This window comes from Mandrillus leucophaeus, unplaced genomic scaffold (assembly GCF_000951045.1).
Source record: "Mandrillus leucophaeus isolate KB7577 unplaced genomic scaffold, Mleu.le_1.0 Scaffold57, whole genome shotgun sequence".
Lineage (NCBI taxonomy): Eukaryota > Metazoa > Chordata > Mammalia > Primates > Cercopithecidae > Mandrillus > Mandrillus leucophaeus.
The window spans coordinates 956,779-972,896 of NW_012106141.1; the positions used below are offsets into that span (position 1 = coordinate 956,779).

Sequence of the window (16,118 nt, forward strand, 5' to 3'; positions counted from 1 at the left end):
CAGGATGGTCTCGATCTCCTGACCTCGTGATCCGCCCGTCTCGGCCTCCCAAAGTGCTGGGATTACAGGCTTGAGCCACCGCGCCCGGCCGAATTGTGTTTTTCTTATATGAGACACAGTTGTACTGCTGTAACTAGAAGAAATCCTAAAGAATAGAACAATGAGTTGTTTAAAAAGTGCTTTGTGAATTAAAATATTTTCCAAATGTAACTATTAAATAGGACTGTGGGGTTTTATTTACCAAGCTAAGAGATTATGATCAAGCTGAAAGCTCTTTAAGGAAAGGTCATTTAGGGTAACTCTCAATTAAGGGTGAAGTAAGTTCATTTGTTTAGGCATGCTCCTAGTAAGGCTATGTTAGCTATGAAGACCTGAGAAAGCAGATTAGCCTCCCTCATCATTTCACTAGGTAAGCCCTTTAACATCACACTGCCTTACATTTAAAATGTAAGTGGAGTATTTAACTTCTTAATTAAATAGGTAATGGGAATGAAACAGAAAACATTCAGAAGCAATTTCTGGTCTAAGACACCTTCTCAAAGGTGTGGCAAGGCATATTCAGAGGATCCTAGTGAATTAAAAGTTCTAAAGCCTATATCAAAGAAGAGTGATTCAAGGTGGAGCACACCTGGTGGATGTAGTTCGGTGTTAGGGACACAATTTTAACATGAGAGTCATGCAAATGCTCTCTCTCCATGACTGCTGGGATTAGGAGTACCATGATTTGGGAAGGAAAGTTGCAACAGCTTACACTTCTGGCTTAATGTATGGTTTCCAAAGTGCTTTTACACATATCATCTACTGTGGTCTTAACAGTTACCTCAAAAGGCAAGGAGAACAGGCATCCTATTTAATTTACGGATTCTGGAAACTAAGGCTCAGAGAGGTTAAGGCACTGAACAAAGATTTCAGGGTGGACCTAGGTTTTCTGGTTCCTAATCCAGTGGTAAAAGAAAATAGAAATGGAAAAACAGCCCAGTAAGTATTTCACCATTTAACTCATTAAAAATGGGTTTCAATTACACAGCTATGAAACAACTGAGTCTGTCAGACAAATCAGGTCAGAGGGGAGAAAGACTGCCATGAATTTTCCAGTGGTCAACACATACTGTAGGTAAAGCAAGAGGAAAAAGTATATGCATACTATTGTGCAAATCCAGTAGATTCAATGAAACTATTTCATGCTGATGAAGACTGATGATTGCTGTCTGCCTTCTCTACTCTCAAAGGAAAAGTAGTTTCCTTCAGCAAGGATAAAGGGGCAGGGTTAGTGGAGAACACACAGTAACACAAAACTTATCCCATCTTTATGGGAATTAGTTTAGCAGCCACAAAAGGATCCAACAGGAACTTAATCAGAGACCTTCTGTTAATCTTCTTGTTTCTGTGTGACAAGTTTTAGTGAGAAAACTGATTAGAATGTACAAAACATGGACAATCCCAGTAATATCTAATGACTAAGCAATATACAGACACATAACAGGGCAATTCAGTCTACAACCATAACCACACGTAGTGACAATCTGCAAACAATAGAAGTATTTCTCCATGGTACCCAAAGAATGACTGTACCTCTGAGTTTCACAGCCAAGACCTTTTAAGAACTTTAAGGAAATTTTTCTAACGTTCACTCATTTAAGTACTTAAAGAATACCTACTGTGTGCCAAGAATTATTTTAGCACTGAGAATATAGCCACGTGCCCTTACAAAGCTCTCATTGTAGTGGGAAGAGAGCAAAAAAAAAGTAAAATAAATAGCACATTAGTTGGTGGAAAGCGTTATGGAGAATAGGGCAGATCAGCAGGATGGGGGAGCTTCAGGTGTGGAGAATGGGTGGCATTATAATCAAAGTGATGCTTCTGTTTGCAAAAGAGTAATGTCAAGAGGATAGATGTATCTAAAATATCTGAAGATACGTATTTGGAAGCACATAATGAAACCAGGATGTAGAAAGTTAAAATCTGGCAAACGAGAAGGGATGCCAAATAGAAATGGTGGGTGAGATCTTCAAATCCCACATCCTATTACACCTAACCCACTGCTGAACTTCTAAATGTCTAAGGCATTTGCTAGGATTCACTACAGTGTACACTCCACCATTCCCTACCCCAACACTAACCAAGTGTTTTATCTTTTTACCAGAGGAAAAGTGAAATATTCACCAGACTAGTAATGTACCCCTCTATTTCCACACAACCACCATAAGAACCAAAACTTTCAACATTAAGATACATGATTTTCAGAGGAAAGAATCTTAGAAAAATATCACCTTTAAAAAAATGTGTCACAAATTGTGATTTAAAAATATAAGCACAAATTGCCTATGCAAATGAAATTTAGTTCAAGTAGATACTAAGAATGTTTTTTGTATAGTTTTTCCCTTTTTTCTATTGTACTTTCCTTTCCTGCATATGACTGTATACTACATTAACTCAGTTATTTGTTCCTCTAAAGAGAGTTTTATTACTTTGCAGATATGTAAAGGAGTATTCATTAAATTACTCTTAGTTAAGGATATCTTATACTAGGCAAGCTTTAAAAGGCTGTAAAATAATATTTTCTTGTTTTATCACACAAAACTGAGAAAAGAGAAAAACAATTAGCCCACTGGAAATAAGAGCAGTGTCTTACTTACCCGGAATAGGAATAATAGGAATACTTTCATTAGGGACCACTCGAGGTGAATTGCTGTCTTCCACATAGAAATGAGCAGTCTGAAAACATTTTCTGTGTAGAAAAGAGAAAAACCATGTCAATAATAGGATATGCGCTATCTGAGTTCATCATCTTTTAATTCTTATTTTACAGACCTTCCCAGCTTTAAACATCACACAGCACTGAGGGTGAACTCATGTAAAAGTAACAAGATACAAGGACAACATTCAGCCTGTTGGAGGGGCCCCAAATTGCTAAAGAATATCCTTTTTTTTTTTTATCATCACTGTATCCAACCTGATAGTTCAAAGGGAAAGGCTTAGTATTTAACTACTCAAATATGTGAAAACATGGTAGAGAGTAAACCTACCACACAAGACTGCTAGGGTTATCTCACAATATTTCTAAATTTGATATGTTACAGAGGAATAATTTGCTATTCTAAATCCCCAACACCAAGTTCAAAACCACACCTTGTATCCCCTTCCAACATCGTCATCAAACAGCCCAAGTACACAATAGCACCACATTGTTCATGCTTAGCAAAGGCCCCCAAAGCCTCAGACAGCTCTTTAAAGGGGTCAGAGGGCTTCACGAAGGCAAGCACTCAGAATCAGAGGCCCTTGCCAGACAATATCTGAGACAAGGTCTTGAAGCCCTTAAGTGTCATCTGCTTGTTTTTGTTTTTTTTTTTTTTACCTGTATTTCAAGCAAAGCAGAGAGCACACACTGGTCATCATAGGACAGGCAATGAAGAGAGAAGCCATCAGCAGCTCACTCAGCCTCTGCCTCCGATGCTGGCTGGCCCTCAGCTTTCCTGCATCCACGTCACTGCTCATTGCGGCCCTAATGAGCTGCCGGAAGCACAGGCTGAATATTTAATGAAGCTGCTCAGCATGAATGGCTATTGTGACCAGAGAAGGGTCCCTGTTCATTTGGCGGAGGGGCTTTACAATAGCTGGCCCTACTGCTGGGTCTTTTAGCCAAGCAGGCGGCATCCTTCTGGTGCACAGTGTCACTGGGATCTGTCCTCCTCCTCTGGCGTCGCACACCAAACAACATTTACACACATTACAACTTTGCTTTTTCTGGGGCCCGTATTCCAACTACCAGATAAGTCAACTTTTCTTCACAGTTGTCTTTGCTCATCTAATCAAAAATATCCTGGGATGATTCCATTGGGCGTACCCTGTTTCTGTGAGGCCAAAGAAGGGGCTAGGGTTGGGAAGGTTAGAGAAAAATCAAGAAACTATAAAAAATAAGATCTCCGTGGGAGTGAAGAGACCACATGGTTACAAAGATGTTTCCATCTCAGCTTTTATACAAGCTATTATAACCACACGCAATCAGAAATGTTCACATGTCATAGTATGAAGTGCTGTTCTTTAAGCAGTGCCTATTTTCAAATGGACAGTAGCTAAGCAGTTTCCATTTGGATAGTGCTCTAGAATCAATCTAGTCTGTTGCACCATTCCATTAGGAGATTTTGAACGTCAGTTACTACAACTCTTGACACGTGCCTCCCAGGACTACTCTAACAGAGCACTGAAGAAAAATGAGTGGTTTTTTTTTTCCCTATGAATTGCTCAGCATTTGTAATATAAATAATAAAACAAGTTTTCCTCACTCTTTGCTTAGCTGCCTTTACCTAAATTTGTGAAGAACATAAGTTAGTCAGACTTAAGCTACATGGATATGAAATGCACATAATATTACAGGGCTCTGGTGCTAACCAAATCTTCTCAATGTAAAGCAATAGAAATCTAAGTGAAAAAAAATTATTTTGATGTTTAAAATAACTTCTCTCTCTCTCTAAATTAGTTATTATGTTTTCTACTCTTGGATTACTTCCTTTCCTCCCCCACCTTCCCCAATTTGCACAGATTTCCAGAATGTAACATTACAGTTAAAACACAGGTTATGGACTTCACAAAGGAATGAAAGCCTTAACCATCCAGTATCATAGCTAAGGAAAACCTGCTTTTGTTGAGTTAGAAGACAGCTATTCAACTGCTTAATAGCCCAAATAAGTGCTCTAAGTCACTAAGATGAATGGGGTGCAATTTACTGGGTTAGCCTTTAACTTGAAAAAAAAAAATACATGCAAGAAATAACTTTGCTTTTAAGACCATAATTATTATTGCTATTGGACTTCTAAAATGTAAAGCTATTAATAAATAGAATTGTTATTGGCCAAGTTACTGTTAAAGTGACTTGGAAAAAAGGATATATATACTATATTGTAGATTTTTTTTTCCCCACAAGACAGGCAGACAGTTCATCAGCCAGTCTCTCAGTTATATGTGGAACTACAGGCTCCACATTATCTTTGAAAAAAGCAGTGTGTACTGAAGCAAATCACACTCTAGTGCCCCATGTGCTGCTGTTTATAATGGATTTTCCCCGGAGCAAAATAACTCCATGATTGCCAGAGAAAAGAACACGACTGGGGATAAGGATCAGAAACCCGGGAGACAGAGCTCCGCATCTGTACCTTGCTGTACATCATGCACTTGCCTCCCACACAAATATATGGGTGGGCAACTAACTACAGAACTTTGTGGGGAATATCTTCCCATAGAATAAAGATTTCAATGGATTTGGCAAATGTTTATTCAGCACCCACTGCACAGCATCAAGTATGCAGACAACGCATTCTCTGCCGCTGTCTGCAATCCTTAAAACTACTTCCTTAAGCCTGGCTAAGCACTGGAGTAACTGATAAAGTATTATATAAGCAACAGATGATTTTTGCAGAAAAATTAGGCAATAAAAATGAACGAAAAGAAAAGAAATTAAAAACACCCAAAATCTTCCTCCTAGTGATGATCGCTATTGATATTTTGAGGTCTAACCCTGTATACTTTTCCTCATTTATTGACTATTCCTTGATCATCTGCAGTGAGGAGCTGGGAGCACAATGATAAACAAGACACACAAGGTACCTACCCTCAGTATTTATGTTTTCATGGGAAAAATCCACAACAAGCAAACAAATTGCTTCAAACAGTCAAGAGCAATGAAGAAAATAAGAATGATGTGGTGGTAAATGAAGTCAGCTGAAGGAAGGGACCTCACTGAGGAGGTGGCATTTAAGTTAAGGCCTGATTAAGGAGGTCTAACCCTGTGAAACTCAGGATGAAGACCATTTTAGGCAGGTCAAGCAGCTAGTTGAGCCTTAGAGCAGAGGGAGCTTGGCGAATTTTAGGAAACTGGAAGGAAGCCAGAGGCAAGGGAAAGGCTGTGGAAAGCAAGGTTGGAGAGGCAGGCCAGAGCCAGATCATGCAGGATCCAGCAGATCACAAAGAACCTTCGTTGGTGTCTAGGAGCAGGGGAAAGTCAATGAAAGGCTTTAATCCATGGAGAGGCACCGTCTGATTTGCTTCTTTCAGAAGGCTCATTTTGGCTGCTACATGATGAATGGATTAGAGGGCAGCAGAAATGGAACAAGGAAATCAATCTGTGGGCTATTATTATAATCTCACCCAAATATAGACAGATGGGCTGTTTTCTGTTTTTTTTTTTTTCTTTTTTTTAAATTTATTATTATTCTGGGTGTAGGGGGAGTATGTATCTTATTTTGAGACGGAGTCTTGCTCTGTCGTCCAGGCTGGAGTGCAGTGGCGCGATCTCAGCTCACTGCAATCTCTGCCTCCCAGGTTTGGGTGATTCTCATGCCTCTCGTGCCTCAGCCTCCCGAGTAGCTGGGACTACATGGGGGGTTTTATTTTTAAAAAACGAAATGAGATCATTCTATATGCATCTCTTCTTGATAACAAACATAGACTGGCATCCTCTTTATTAATGTTTACTTAATCTTCCAATTCATGGAGGCATTACAATGCTGGTATTTAATTTACTCCTTTAATAACTATCTATTGGGGGGTCTACTCTGGGCCAGGGACTGATGGAGGTGGTCAGTCTGTTGTCAACTTTTCATGATCCTTAACAATATGAAGATGGTCCCTTTGCATGTACAAATTCTACACTGTGTTTAATACCTAAGAAAAGCAGCTGCATATCACAAGGCATTGTATTTTAACTTGCTCATTTCAGTGAATTCCCATGAAAAATTGTGCTTCTTGACCTTCAGAGGTATCCAGGAATAAAAAAGCAAAAGCAGGGATTTTGGAGAAAAGGAAGGAAAAACACAAGTTTTAATGCCTCTAAACCTCTGAACTGTGATCTACTTAAGGAGGCAGTATTGTCTCTAGTTTTGAGCTCAGGGGAATGGAGATAGAATTTCTCAAAGTGCTGGCCAGGCACGGTGACTCACGCCTGCAATCCTAGCACTTTGGGAGGCCGAGGTGGGTGGATCACAAGGTCAGGAGTTTGAGACCAGCCTGGCCAAGATGGTGAAATCCCATCTCTACTAAAAATACAAAAAGTAGCTGGGCGTGGTGGGGTGCACCTGTAGTTCCAGCTACTCAGGAGGCTGAGGCAGAAGAAACGCTGGAACCCGGGAGGCGGAGGTTGCAGTGAGCTGAGATCACACCACTGCACTCCAGCCTGGGTAACAGAGTGAGACTTGGTCTCAAAAAAAAAAAAAAAAAATTTCTCAAAGTGCTTACGTGTGTCACTGAGCGTGCAATTTCAATTTTCTATCTAGGTCTAATTATCTTTCAACTAACTTACCCTTACAGACCCTCCCTGAATGAATCAGATTTCTAGGATCACAAAGAGCCATTTTCCAAAATCCTAATTTCTCTATAGTGAACATCTGTATATGAAAGTACCCTAAAAAGGGAAATCAATGAAATAGATCATGTTTGTAATGAAAAAATATATTGACAAATTTAACTACAAAATATAATCCAATGATTCCCTGCCATATATTTCATGTTTCTACCTCTGCCCTTTTACTTCCCATCCCCTCCCCAACCCCTGAGTGCTGTCTGTCCCCTTTAAGAAACTGAGGCCAGGTAACATTATTTTCACTGACCCTGACAGGCCTAGTAATGACCTAGTAATGACCTAGTAAGTATAAGTTATCTTATACTTCCCCCTATTGTACATTTGCAGCATCTATCTTTCTGACACTTTAAGTTCTCTGATTTAGGTATGCCTTAATTTTGGAGGGCCAGGCCTGAACAGTCAGTCAGTCTCTCAGTCTCTCTCTCTCTTATCAGTAAAGTATCGTCAAATGGTGGTTATTAATAAGCAGTGCATAGCTCTTTGGCTTAGGGAGCTTTTAGAATACCCAGGCAGGGTAAGCCCCATTAATGATGATTCTAACAGAGCAGGTGCAGGGTAGGGTATAGCTCTGCGTATTGTGAAGACTCCCTCTAGGGATTCTGGTATGTACTGTGTCCAATTATGAACCACTCTGAGGAAGGGAAAATGGTTCCTGAGAGTCCACCCTTGTGGACTGCTATACTTGTCTGGTAGGAAAATTAATTTCAGTTTCTATAAAGGCATTGAAGTTGTGAATATGTACTTCAACATTATTAATAATGATGTTCTGACATCCTGAATTCCAAGTTTCCTGCCACTTAAACAAACTGGAAAACCACTGTTTTAGATGGCTTTCTAAAGCCCACCCCCATCAACAAGGTACCCAAGATAGAGGGACTTACATGAAACATTCACTGAATGCTCCCAGATGGGTACGAGAAAGAGCTCAGTTTGCACAAGGTATTTCCTCAATTTGAACTCAGTGGGTATGTGAGACAGAATGAAAGTGAAATGGGAGATGTAAATCTGTTGGTTCCTAAGTTGGTCCCATTTCTCACATGCCTCTCACAGAGTAAGCATTTTGCCACACCGAATGAGAGTCCCTGTTCAAAAGAATGCACTTTTCTTACAGCATAGCCCTAAATGCTACCTAAGTGCTTCTGGTGCTTGACCAAAGATGACTAACATATTAGATCTATGCATATCTCTATAGAAAGTTCCAAGTAGCAGAGTGGAAGCAAGCTTCCTCTGTTACTCTCCACTCATTCATCCCTTTTTAGAAAACCAAACATGGGGTCATATGTCTTCAAAAGATTTCTAAGAAAGGTTTGATTGGAAGTCCAGAGGGTAATGTGTGATAGTAGCTGATCAAATCTGTATGGAGTCTGGTTAGCAGTTTTCTGGGTCTCAAGCCCACAACCCACACCTGTGGTCCAGATCTGTACAGTGTTTGAAGCCCTGATGGTAGAAGTGTGCGAGTATGCACAGCTTCTTAAAAGCCCACATGGGACACATGAAGCTTATGATTAGGAATATTTTCTCTTGGACTGAAATTTTTAAAAATAACCTGCCATGCTTTCAAATAAGGGATATATTTTAAGGATAAAGACCTCTTTAAAAATAAAGTCTACTCTTGGGAAAGCAGAGCACACACACCTGCAGAGTACATCTTTTAGTCAGGATGTGAAACACATCGGCCAGTATCAGCTGTCAACGTCAAGTCCCTGAGCTCCCTGCTGAAAAATACACACTGTCAGCACATGACAGGTTCCAGTATGTTTAATTGGCCTTCTTGACTAATGAAACACACACACACCCAGCTGCTCTGACAGTCCTTTGTTAAGTATTAATAATATTCCAGTTATAGAGACTTACTATCCAAACAAAATGTAGCAAAATAACCAAAACAAACAAACAAACAAAAAAACCCTCTAGACTTCTGACCCCCATTGCTACCCAGGAATTTGATACATTCTTAAGGAAGAATACCCAGAATGACCAAATTTCTGCATAAAGGCCTTTTTTTCTGTGGCTTCTGTTCTTCCAGCTACCTGTTTAGATAACCTCTGATATGAGCTAACAATTTCCTTGTCTCTTTCTGCCCTTCTGACAAGAACCTGGAAATAATTTAGTGACCAATATTTTTCAGAAGCAAAGTACTGAACTTAAGTGCAGAAAGACTGAACATTAGAAATGTCTGGAATTCCACACAACACTGCTGTATTAAAAAACAAACAAATAAAAAACCTCCTTAAAAGGCAGGTCTCCAAACCTGCTTACAGGAAAAAGGGGTTCCTGCCATCTACAGACATCTGGGTCAACATGTACATCCACTTTGACAAGCTTGGGATGTCACATTGTTCTCATCCAGGGTCCTCCGTTTATTACAACACTGCCCTGAACAACACCATGACTGCTGGACATGGGCAGGGTGGAGGACCACAATATGGCCTCCAGACTCGTATGAAAACCCAGAATCATGAACTAACCGATTGTCGGTATATAGGAATTAGAAACCAAGGCACTGTCTTCAAATTAAACTCAATGGTTCTATAATCACATCAGGGTGACAAAGAGATTATTAGCAGTGTGTAGCTCAAAATTCTAATTGCAGACTAGAGAGGGCAGTTAGCTGAGCTGCTGCTGAATATTAATTATATAATCTTAACTGATTTACACACTGCCCTCATTTAAATTTACAGTGGCATACCCGCTAATAATCCCATTTATTTTCATGCTGTCAAGAAAATAAATCACATTAATATTTACTTTTGTAAATGGATCTGTTGTAGTAAACCCTGCATAAATAAGAGCCACTTACAAATAGAAAGTTTGAAAATATTCACATGCCTTCAAGGAAGATGATTGAGGGCTGTATTAAAAAGGCATGGATTGATTTATTAGGGCAAAATGTTTCAATAAATTGAAGTGACAAATACAACAATAAAAGAAAAAGGCTGTAGGCGTTGTTGGGCTTTTCCTCAAAGAGAAGTGTCTGAAATAACTCCGGGATTCCACTTGGAAAGGAGCCCAATGTAAGTTCTAAGTTGAGATTTTTCATATACAACAACTCACTTGCTGTTAAGTTTCCTTTATGGCATGTTAAGTGATTCAGTTTATAAAACTCAGTTTACACTTGTAGTATCTCTTCCGGAAGGGATCTTCTCAAAAGAAAAACTCAAACCAAAATATGTTTCTGGTGGCCATATTTTCCAAATCATAAAAGGGGGCGTGAGATTTGACAAATGTCAATGTGCTTTGGGGGATAATCAAATGGCAAGTTTCACATGAGGGCTGTGGAAGTCCCAGGGCATATGGCTGTCATACCTTAGATAAGCAGGGCTTAAAGATATGAGGAGAGAGAAAGGGAAAAGGGAAGAGAAAAGAGAACAAAATCATGCAATGATGGATGGGGTGTGAAAGAGCAAACAGACACTAAAATGAGGAGAGAATGTTTCAAAAATATTTTGGATTTCACATGAATAGGAGAGATGGCCTAGTCGACTTTTGGTACAGTTAGAAGTGACAAAAATCTGATTTCCATGGTGAGAATTTTATTGGATGATTCAAATTGCCTGCAATTAATATCTTTAGGAAGGTGGGAGAAAATGATAAATTATAGGCACAAAAGTGGTCTCAAAACTATATTCTCTTAGCTAGGCATTAAGTTTGCCAAGAAATCCTTGCAGATGCCTAGGTCTGACTGAAGTACTGGTAATACTTTCCAGAAGGTAAGAGAGAAAACGTCTCTTCAGAAACCACATTTTGATGAGGCCGTGACAGTTCCTATATTATAGCTGGCTTTGAGAAAGTGAGCCCTGGACAGTACTTCCCAAGGCTTCCAGCTATTACCTAGAAAAGAAGGCTTGAAGTCAGGGGCTTTAAGGTGGCTGTCTCACCCTTCAGACCCTAGACTGGAATATTCTGAACATCTGGACTGAGGTTTGAGGGGCTCTCCACCTCATTTGCCACACTTTTAAGGCACTGACACAATATCCCACTGATTTGGGAAGGTTAATGGTGATATGATAGTCCAGCTCATTTTGGGGAGGAGGTAAGAAATGAAATTCACATTTTATTTGCTGCACATATTTTTCAGTATTTACAATCTAAAATGTCTGGGTAAAAGCCTTTTGGCAACTCCTTATTTTGTTAATATACTGATTGACTGTATTTTGCTGTGAGTGATATTTTAAGGATCTAAGAAGGTATTATATGACTCTTCACTAAGCCCCAGATTGCAGTATATTTTTTAAATACTTGAGACCATATGGGGAAAAAAAGAAGTAGATTCAGACATCACACGATCAACCAGGTTAAATTCCAAATGAATTTACTATTAAAATTTGAAACCATAAAAGTAATTTTAAAAAGAGTAACCTCAGAATGGAGAGACTTTTAAAAGAAAACTTGAAATCTAGAAAACAACAGAAAATATAGATAAATCTGATTATATAAACATCAAAGAAGAACCATAAATACAATTAAGAAGTAAACTACGAATTGGGAAAAAATATTTGCAACCCGTATTGCTACCAAGGGATATCTCTCTTCATTAGAAAAAGATCAATAACTGAAAGAAAAAATAAGCAAAAGATAAAAACAGTTTACAGAAACACAAATGGTTCAATCCCACTTATAGTAAGAGACAACACATTAAAACTACACTGAGACACCGTTTCTTTTTCACCTATGAGGTTAGTAAAAAAGCCAACGTTTGACAATGCAGTGTGCTGGGTTGGCCGTAGGGAAACAGGCATGCTCATAGACTGTCGAGAGAAACCCACTTTGGTACCCCATTATGGAGGGCAATTTGGCACCATACATGCACAATAGTATGTACCCTGTGATACAGCCAATAAATTTTCCTCTGAAAATTTTCCTACAGACATGCTTATCCACTTGCAAAGTGACACATAAACTTATTAATCACACAATTGTTTGCAATAACAAAAGACGGAGAACAATCAAAATGACAGCCACAGGGGACTGGTTAACTAAATCATGACACATCTATACAAAGGAATACCATGCTTCTGTGTAAAAGAATGAAGAAATTATATAGGCATAGGGAAAACCTGTGTTAAGTGAGAATAGCAAGACACATGATCGCATATGTTGTATTCCATTGTGTACAAGGGGATAAAAGGATATTCATTATTTGCTTATATATGTGTAACAATCCCTGGAAGAATAGACAACAAACTAGCAATAGGGGCTACCTATTTGTGAGGAGGTAGGGAACAGAGTGGGTGAGTGATGGGATGGTAATTTAGGGGTACATATAATTTTAAACTTTTTGATTTTGAATCATGTCAAGTATTACCTACTCAAAACTTAAATCAGCTTTATTAAGACATTAAATATACTTGGGTCTGATTTTCAATGTTTTTTTCCTCTCCTTTCTGGGAGGATAATCACCTCTCACAGCCATTGTCCTGCTTTTAGCAATTCTCTGTGCAACGTGTCTTAGTGGCACAGTCCCCCTTCCTTCCTGCTGTGGGACTGGGAGATGACAGGGGCAGAAGAGTAATGCCACATGAAATTAATGTGTAGGGACTCTGTAACAGCTCTTGTAGTTGTTTGAAGGGTTGCAATTTAGGCATCACTGGGGGCTCTTCTCCTGATTCCTGGCCACATTTTGGGTGGAGATACAAGCCAGCAGAGAAAATGAGAGTGGACTGAAAAAGGCAAAGGTGAGAGAGAGCCTGATTCTAGCCTCCTGCAGAAGCCTGGCAGAGGAAGGGGGCACCCTGTCTTTCAAAGCCCTTTTATAGAGCAGCAGCAGGATGGACACAGGTCAGCAAAGGAGGTGGCAAAAGTGCCTGCGGAGACAGCATCGGGAAGGAGAGGGGACAGTGGGCCAGAATGAGGAATTGTACAGTATGGCAGGGCTGCTAGCATAAGGAAGAGCACAGACATGGCACCCCTTGAGGACAGGATCTATATCTGGCCCATATCGTTTTCATGGAGTACTTAGCATAGCACACGTAGCTGTGAGAAGGCGTACTCCTCAGGAGTACCACACCGCGGCAGTGGAGTCCCAAGGCAGCCACTAAGCAGGGTGACCTAGCCAAGTGACAACTTCTCAGAGCCTCAATTTACTCAATTTCTCGATGGGTTAATACATTTCACACACTAAGCATTTTACATATACTACCCCCATTTAATCTTCACAACAACCTCATGAAAAGTTGCTATCATTAGACTTATTTTCTAGATAAGTAAATGGAGGCTCTATGGGCCCTTCCTAGTCGCAGGGCCAGGAAGTGGCAGAGTTGCAGTTAGAACACATACCTCCCTGAGCCAAAGTTTGTCTTTTAAGCTGCTACACTATTTTAAAAAGTGAGTATGATTCACAATCAGACGGATTCTATAAATACCTGTAGTTTCACAAGATGGTTCCCAACTCCTAGACCTGGATGACACTGATTGTGCTTCCCTCACTGAGCAGCAGAGAAGATACCAGAGAGACTGGGGCATCTCTGTTAGGATCTAAAATATATCTATAATGGGCCCACTGACATGTGGGGGTCCAGGTACATAAAAGAAATAGTCTGGCAGGCTACAGCATCACTTCTGGGGAGGACTTGAAACTGGATGTGCATTTATCCTTATGATGTTCATAAGGTGATGCTGGCTCTTTAAAGTGTTATAGTCAAAAACACATTATATTTATAATGGACTGGGTATGACAGGCATTTAAATAATGTCCAGCGTCTTCCTCTCTTAAGATTAATCTTTGACTCCAAAACTACAGAGAAGTTTCTATTTCAGTTTCTATCCTTAACTTTGAAAATGTATTAAAGACATTAATAAGCAAAAAGAGATCACAGAATAATTTAGTTACCGGTGTTAGCAGTTATTGCTTTCCCTATAAGGCCAAAATTACACAGTACAGTGTAAAAGAAAATAGATCATATACTTTCTCATTAATCTGTCACAACTCCTAAACTATACCGTCTCAGATTTCATAGGTTTATCTGATTAAAATAGTTGGATATCTAAAATTTCATCTCAGTAATCTGATTTACCCACAACCAATGGAGATGAATCATTCCATGTAAAAATTCTAACATAAATCCTATAAATTGGTTCATTGAAAGTAAAAAGGGACTGCTTCTGACATAATATGGATTAGTGAATTAGTCTAATTAGCAATTTAATATTAAAAGATCTTAATATTAAACAGAGTTTGCCTAAGACAGGCCTTACAGAAATATTATCAAGAGATTCAAGTATGGTGATTAAAACTGCACAATCATGAGTTCCAAACATTTATTATAAATCTTTCCAGGACAATAATTTTTCCAAGTATTCAAACTATCCAGAACTCATATGCGTTTCCTTTAAAAAAAAAAAAATTCACCATTCTTAAGGAAAAACACACAGTACATCCACGTTTGCTCACTTCTGTCTCCCCTTCCTACTCTTCACCCCTAACTTATCTACAAATTTAGGTTTCTAAGAGGTATTTTTCACATAAGGCTAAATGCATGCATTATATGTTTTTTTAAAAGCTCAAAACCATGCAAATATCTGAAAATTTGTAAAGAAAATGGATGCAACACACATACAGACACACAAACATAGAGCACCCCCAGTACATACAAACTCAGAAACAAGTAACACCCCCAAAACTGCAAAATAAAGCAAAGCAAGCACACACAGGACATACTTTAATTGGTACCAGCTACCCACAAGCTGAATTGACATTTGCAAGTCTTACTTTTGGGAATTCAGGTAAAGCAGGTGAGTTTCACCACTGCGCCATCTACAAGACTTTAATCCCCATGGCAACAAAACAAAAATTTGGCAAGCCAGTCCCGGCCATCAAGACACCCCCCACTTAAGCTTGACCGCCCCTCACCTGCTCCCCTTCTCTCCTCTCTCCCCAGAAGAAGGCACTTCACGGAAACGTCTGGGAAAGCCCTTGGACTTTATTTTGTTACACCCTCTAAATGGACAAAAAACAAAAGAGAACAGGTGTAGAATACAGTATTTTCAATTGGCCACCAAGAGTTCCATACAAATGCCCTCCCCTCCCGTCTAACACAGACAGACCCCGTCATCAGGTCTCATCTGTGACATTTTCAAAAGAGGATGCTGAGGCACAAAGGTGTCTGGACTTTATGAGGAGCTTTTATGCTGAGGTAAGAAATACCCAGTCAGAACTTTACTCTTGTAAGTCATCTTTACATAGTCGCAGCCTCTATTACCCTGGTGTTAATGGAAGGTTAGGATATCACACAGTGATGACCCTTGTCATGCATATACCCACTCTTCCACCTTTGACACACTGCCCTGGCAAACAGAATGGCTTAAAATATCATTGGAGTAAAGTTAACTTGGAGATCATTTGGTCCTCCCTTCTGTGACAAATGTCTCTGAATTTGGTGCCATTAGACACATTTGGGGTTTTGTCTTTTACCCCATGCTTTCATCTCAGAACAAACATTTTCTTAATTCACAATACAGATTGGAGAATAAATAGGAGAGGCACCTCAGGGAGATGGGAACAGCAGTTGGCAAGTTATTACTATATATTAAATCCTATATTTAGTTTCCCCTTAAAACTTAAATAACTGTAGCATCTGAGACTTGGCTACAGAATTTGAAAGATGCACTTCTGTCACACAAGAACACTTGAAAGTATTTATTTAATTATATTTAGTCTCCCAAACCAGCTGGGCTATAAGATTTCACACTGAAATGATTCCTATTCTTTTTCCAAACTCTGTCGATAAAACAGCAATGACAAACCTAGATATATTGAAGTTTTCTTTTT

The 16,118-nt window shown here is 39.3% G+C and overlaps 1 protein-coding gene across 1 annotated transcript in view; it reads right to left on the minus strand.

The window, feature by feature from the left end:
* The window catches only part of PTPRG (protein tyrosine phosphatase, receptor type, G), a 602,014-nt gene that overhangs the window by 48,758 nt on the left and 537,138 nt on the right, over positions 1–16,118 (minus strand). The window contains exon 13 of the mRNA XM_011998353.1: positions 2,637–2,728. Within this exon, the coding sequence (XP_011853743.1) occupies positions 2,637–2,728 (92 nt within the window). The remainder of the gene's footprint in view (positions 1–2,636; positions 2,729–16,118) is intronic.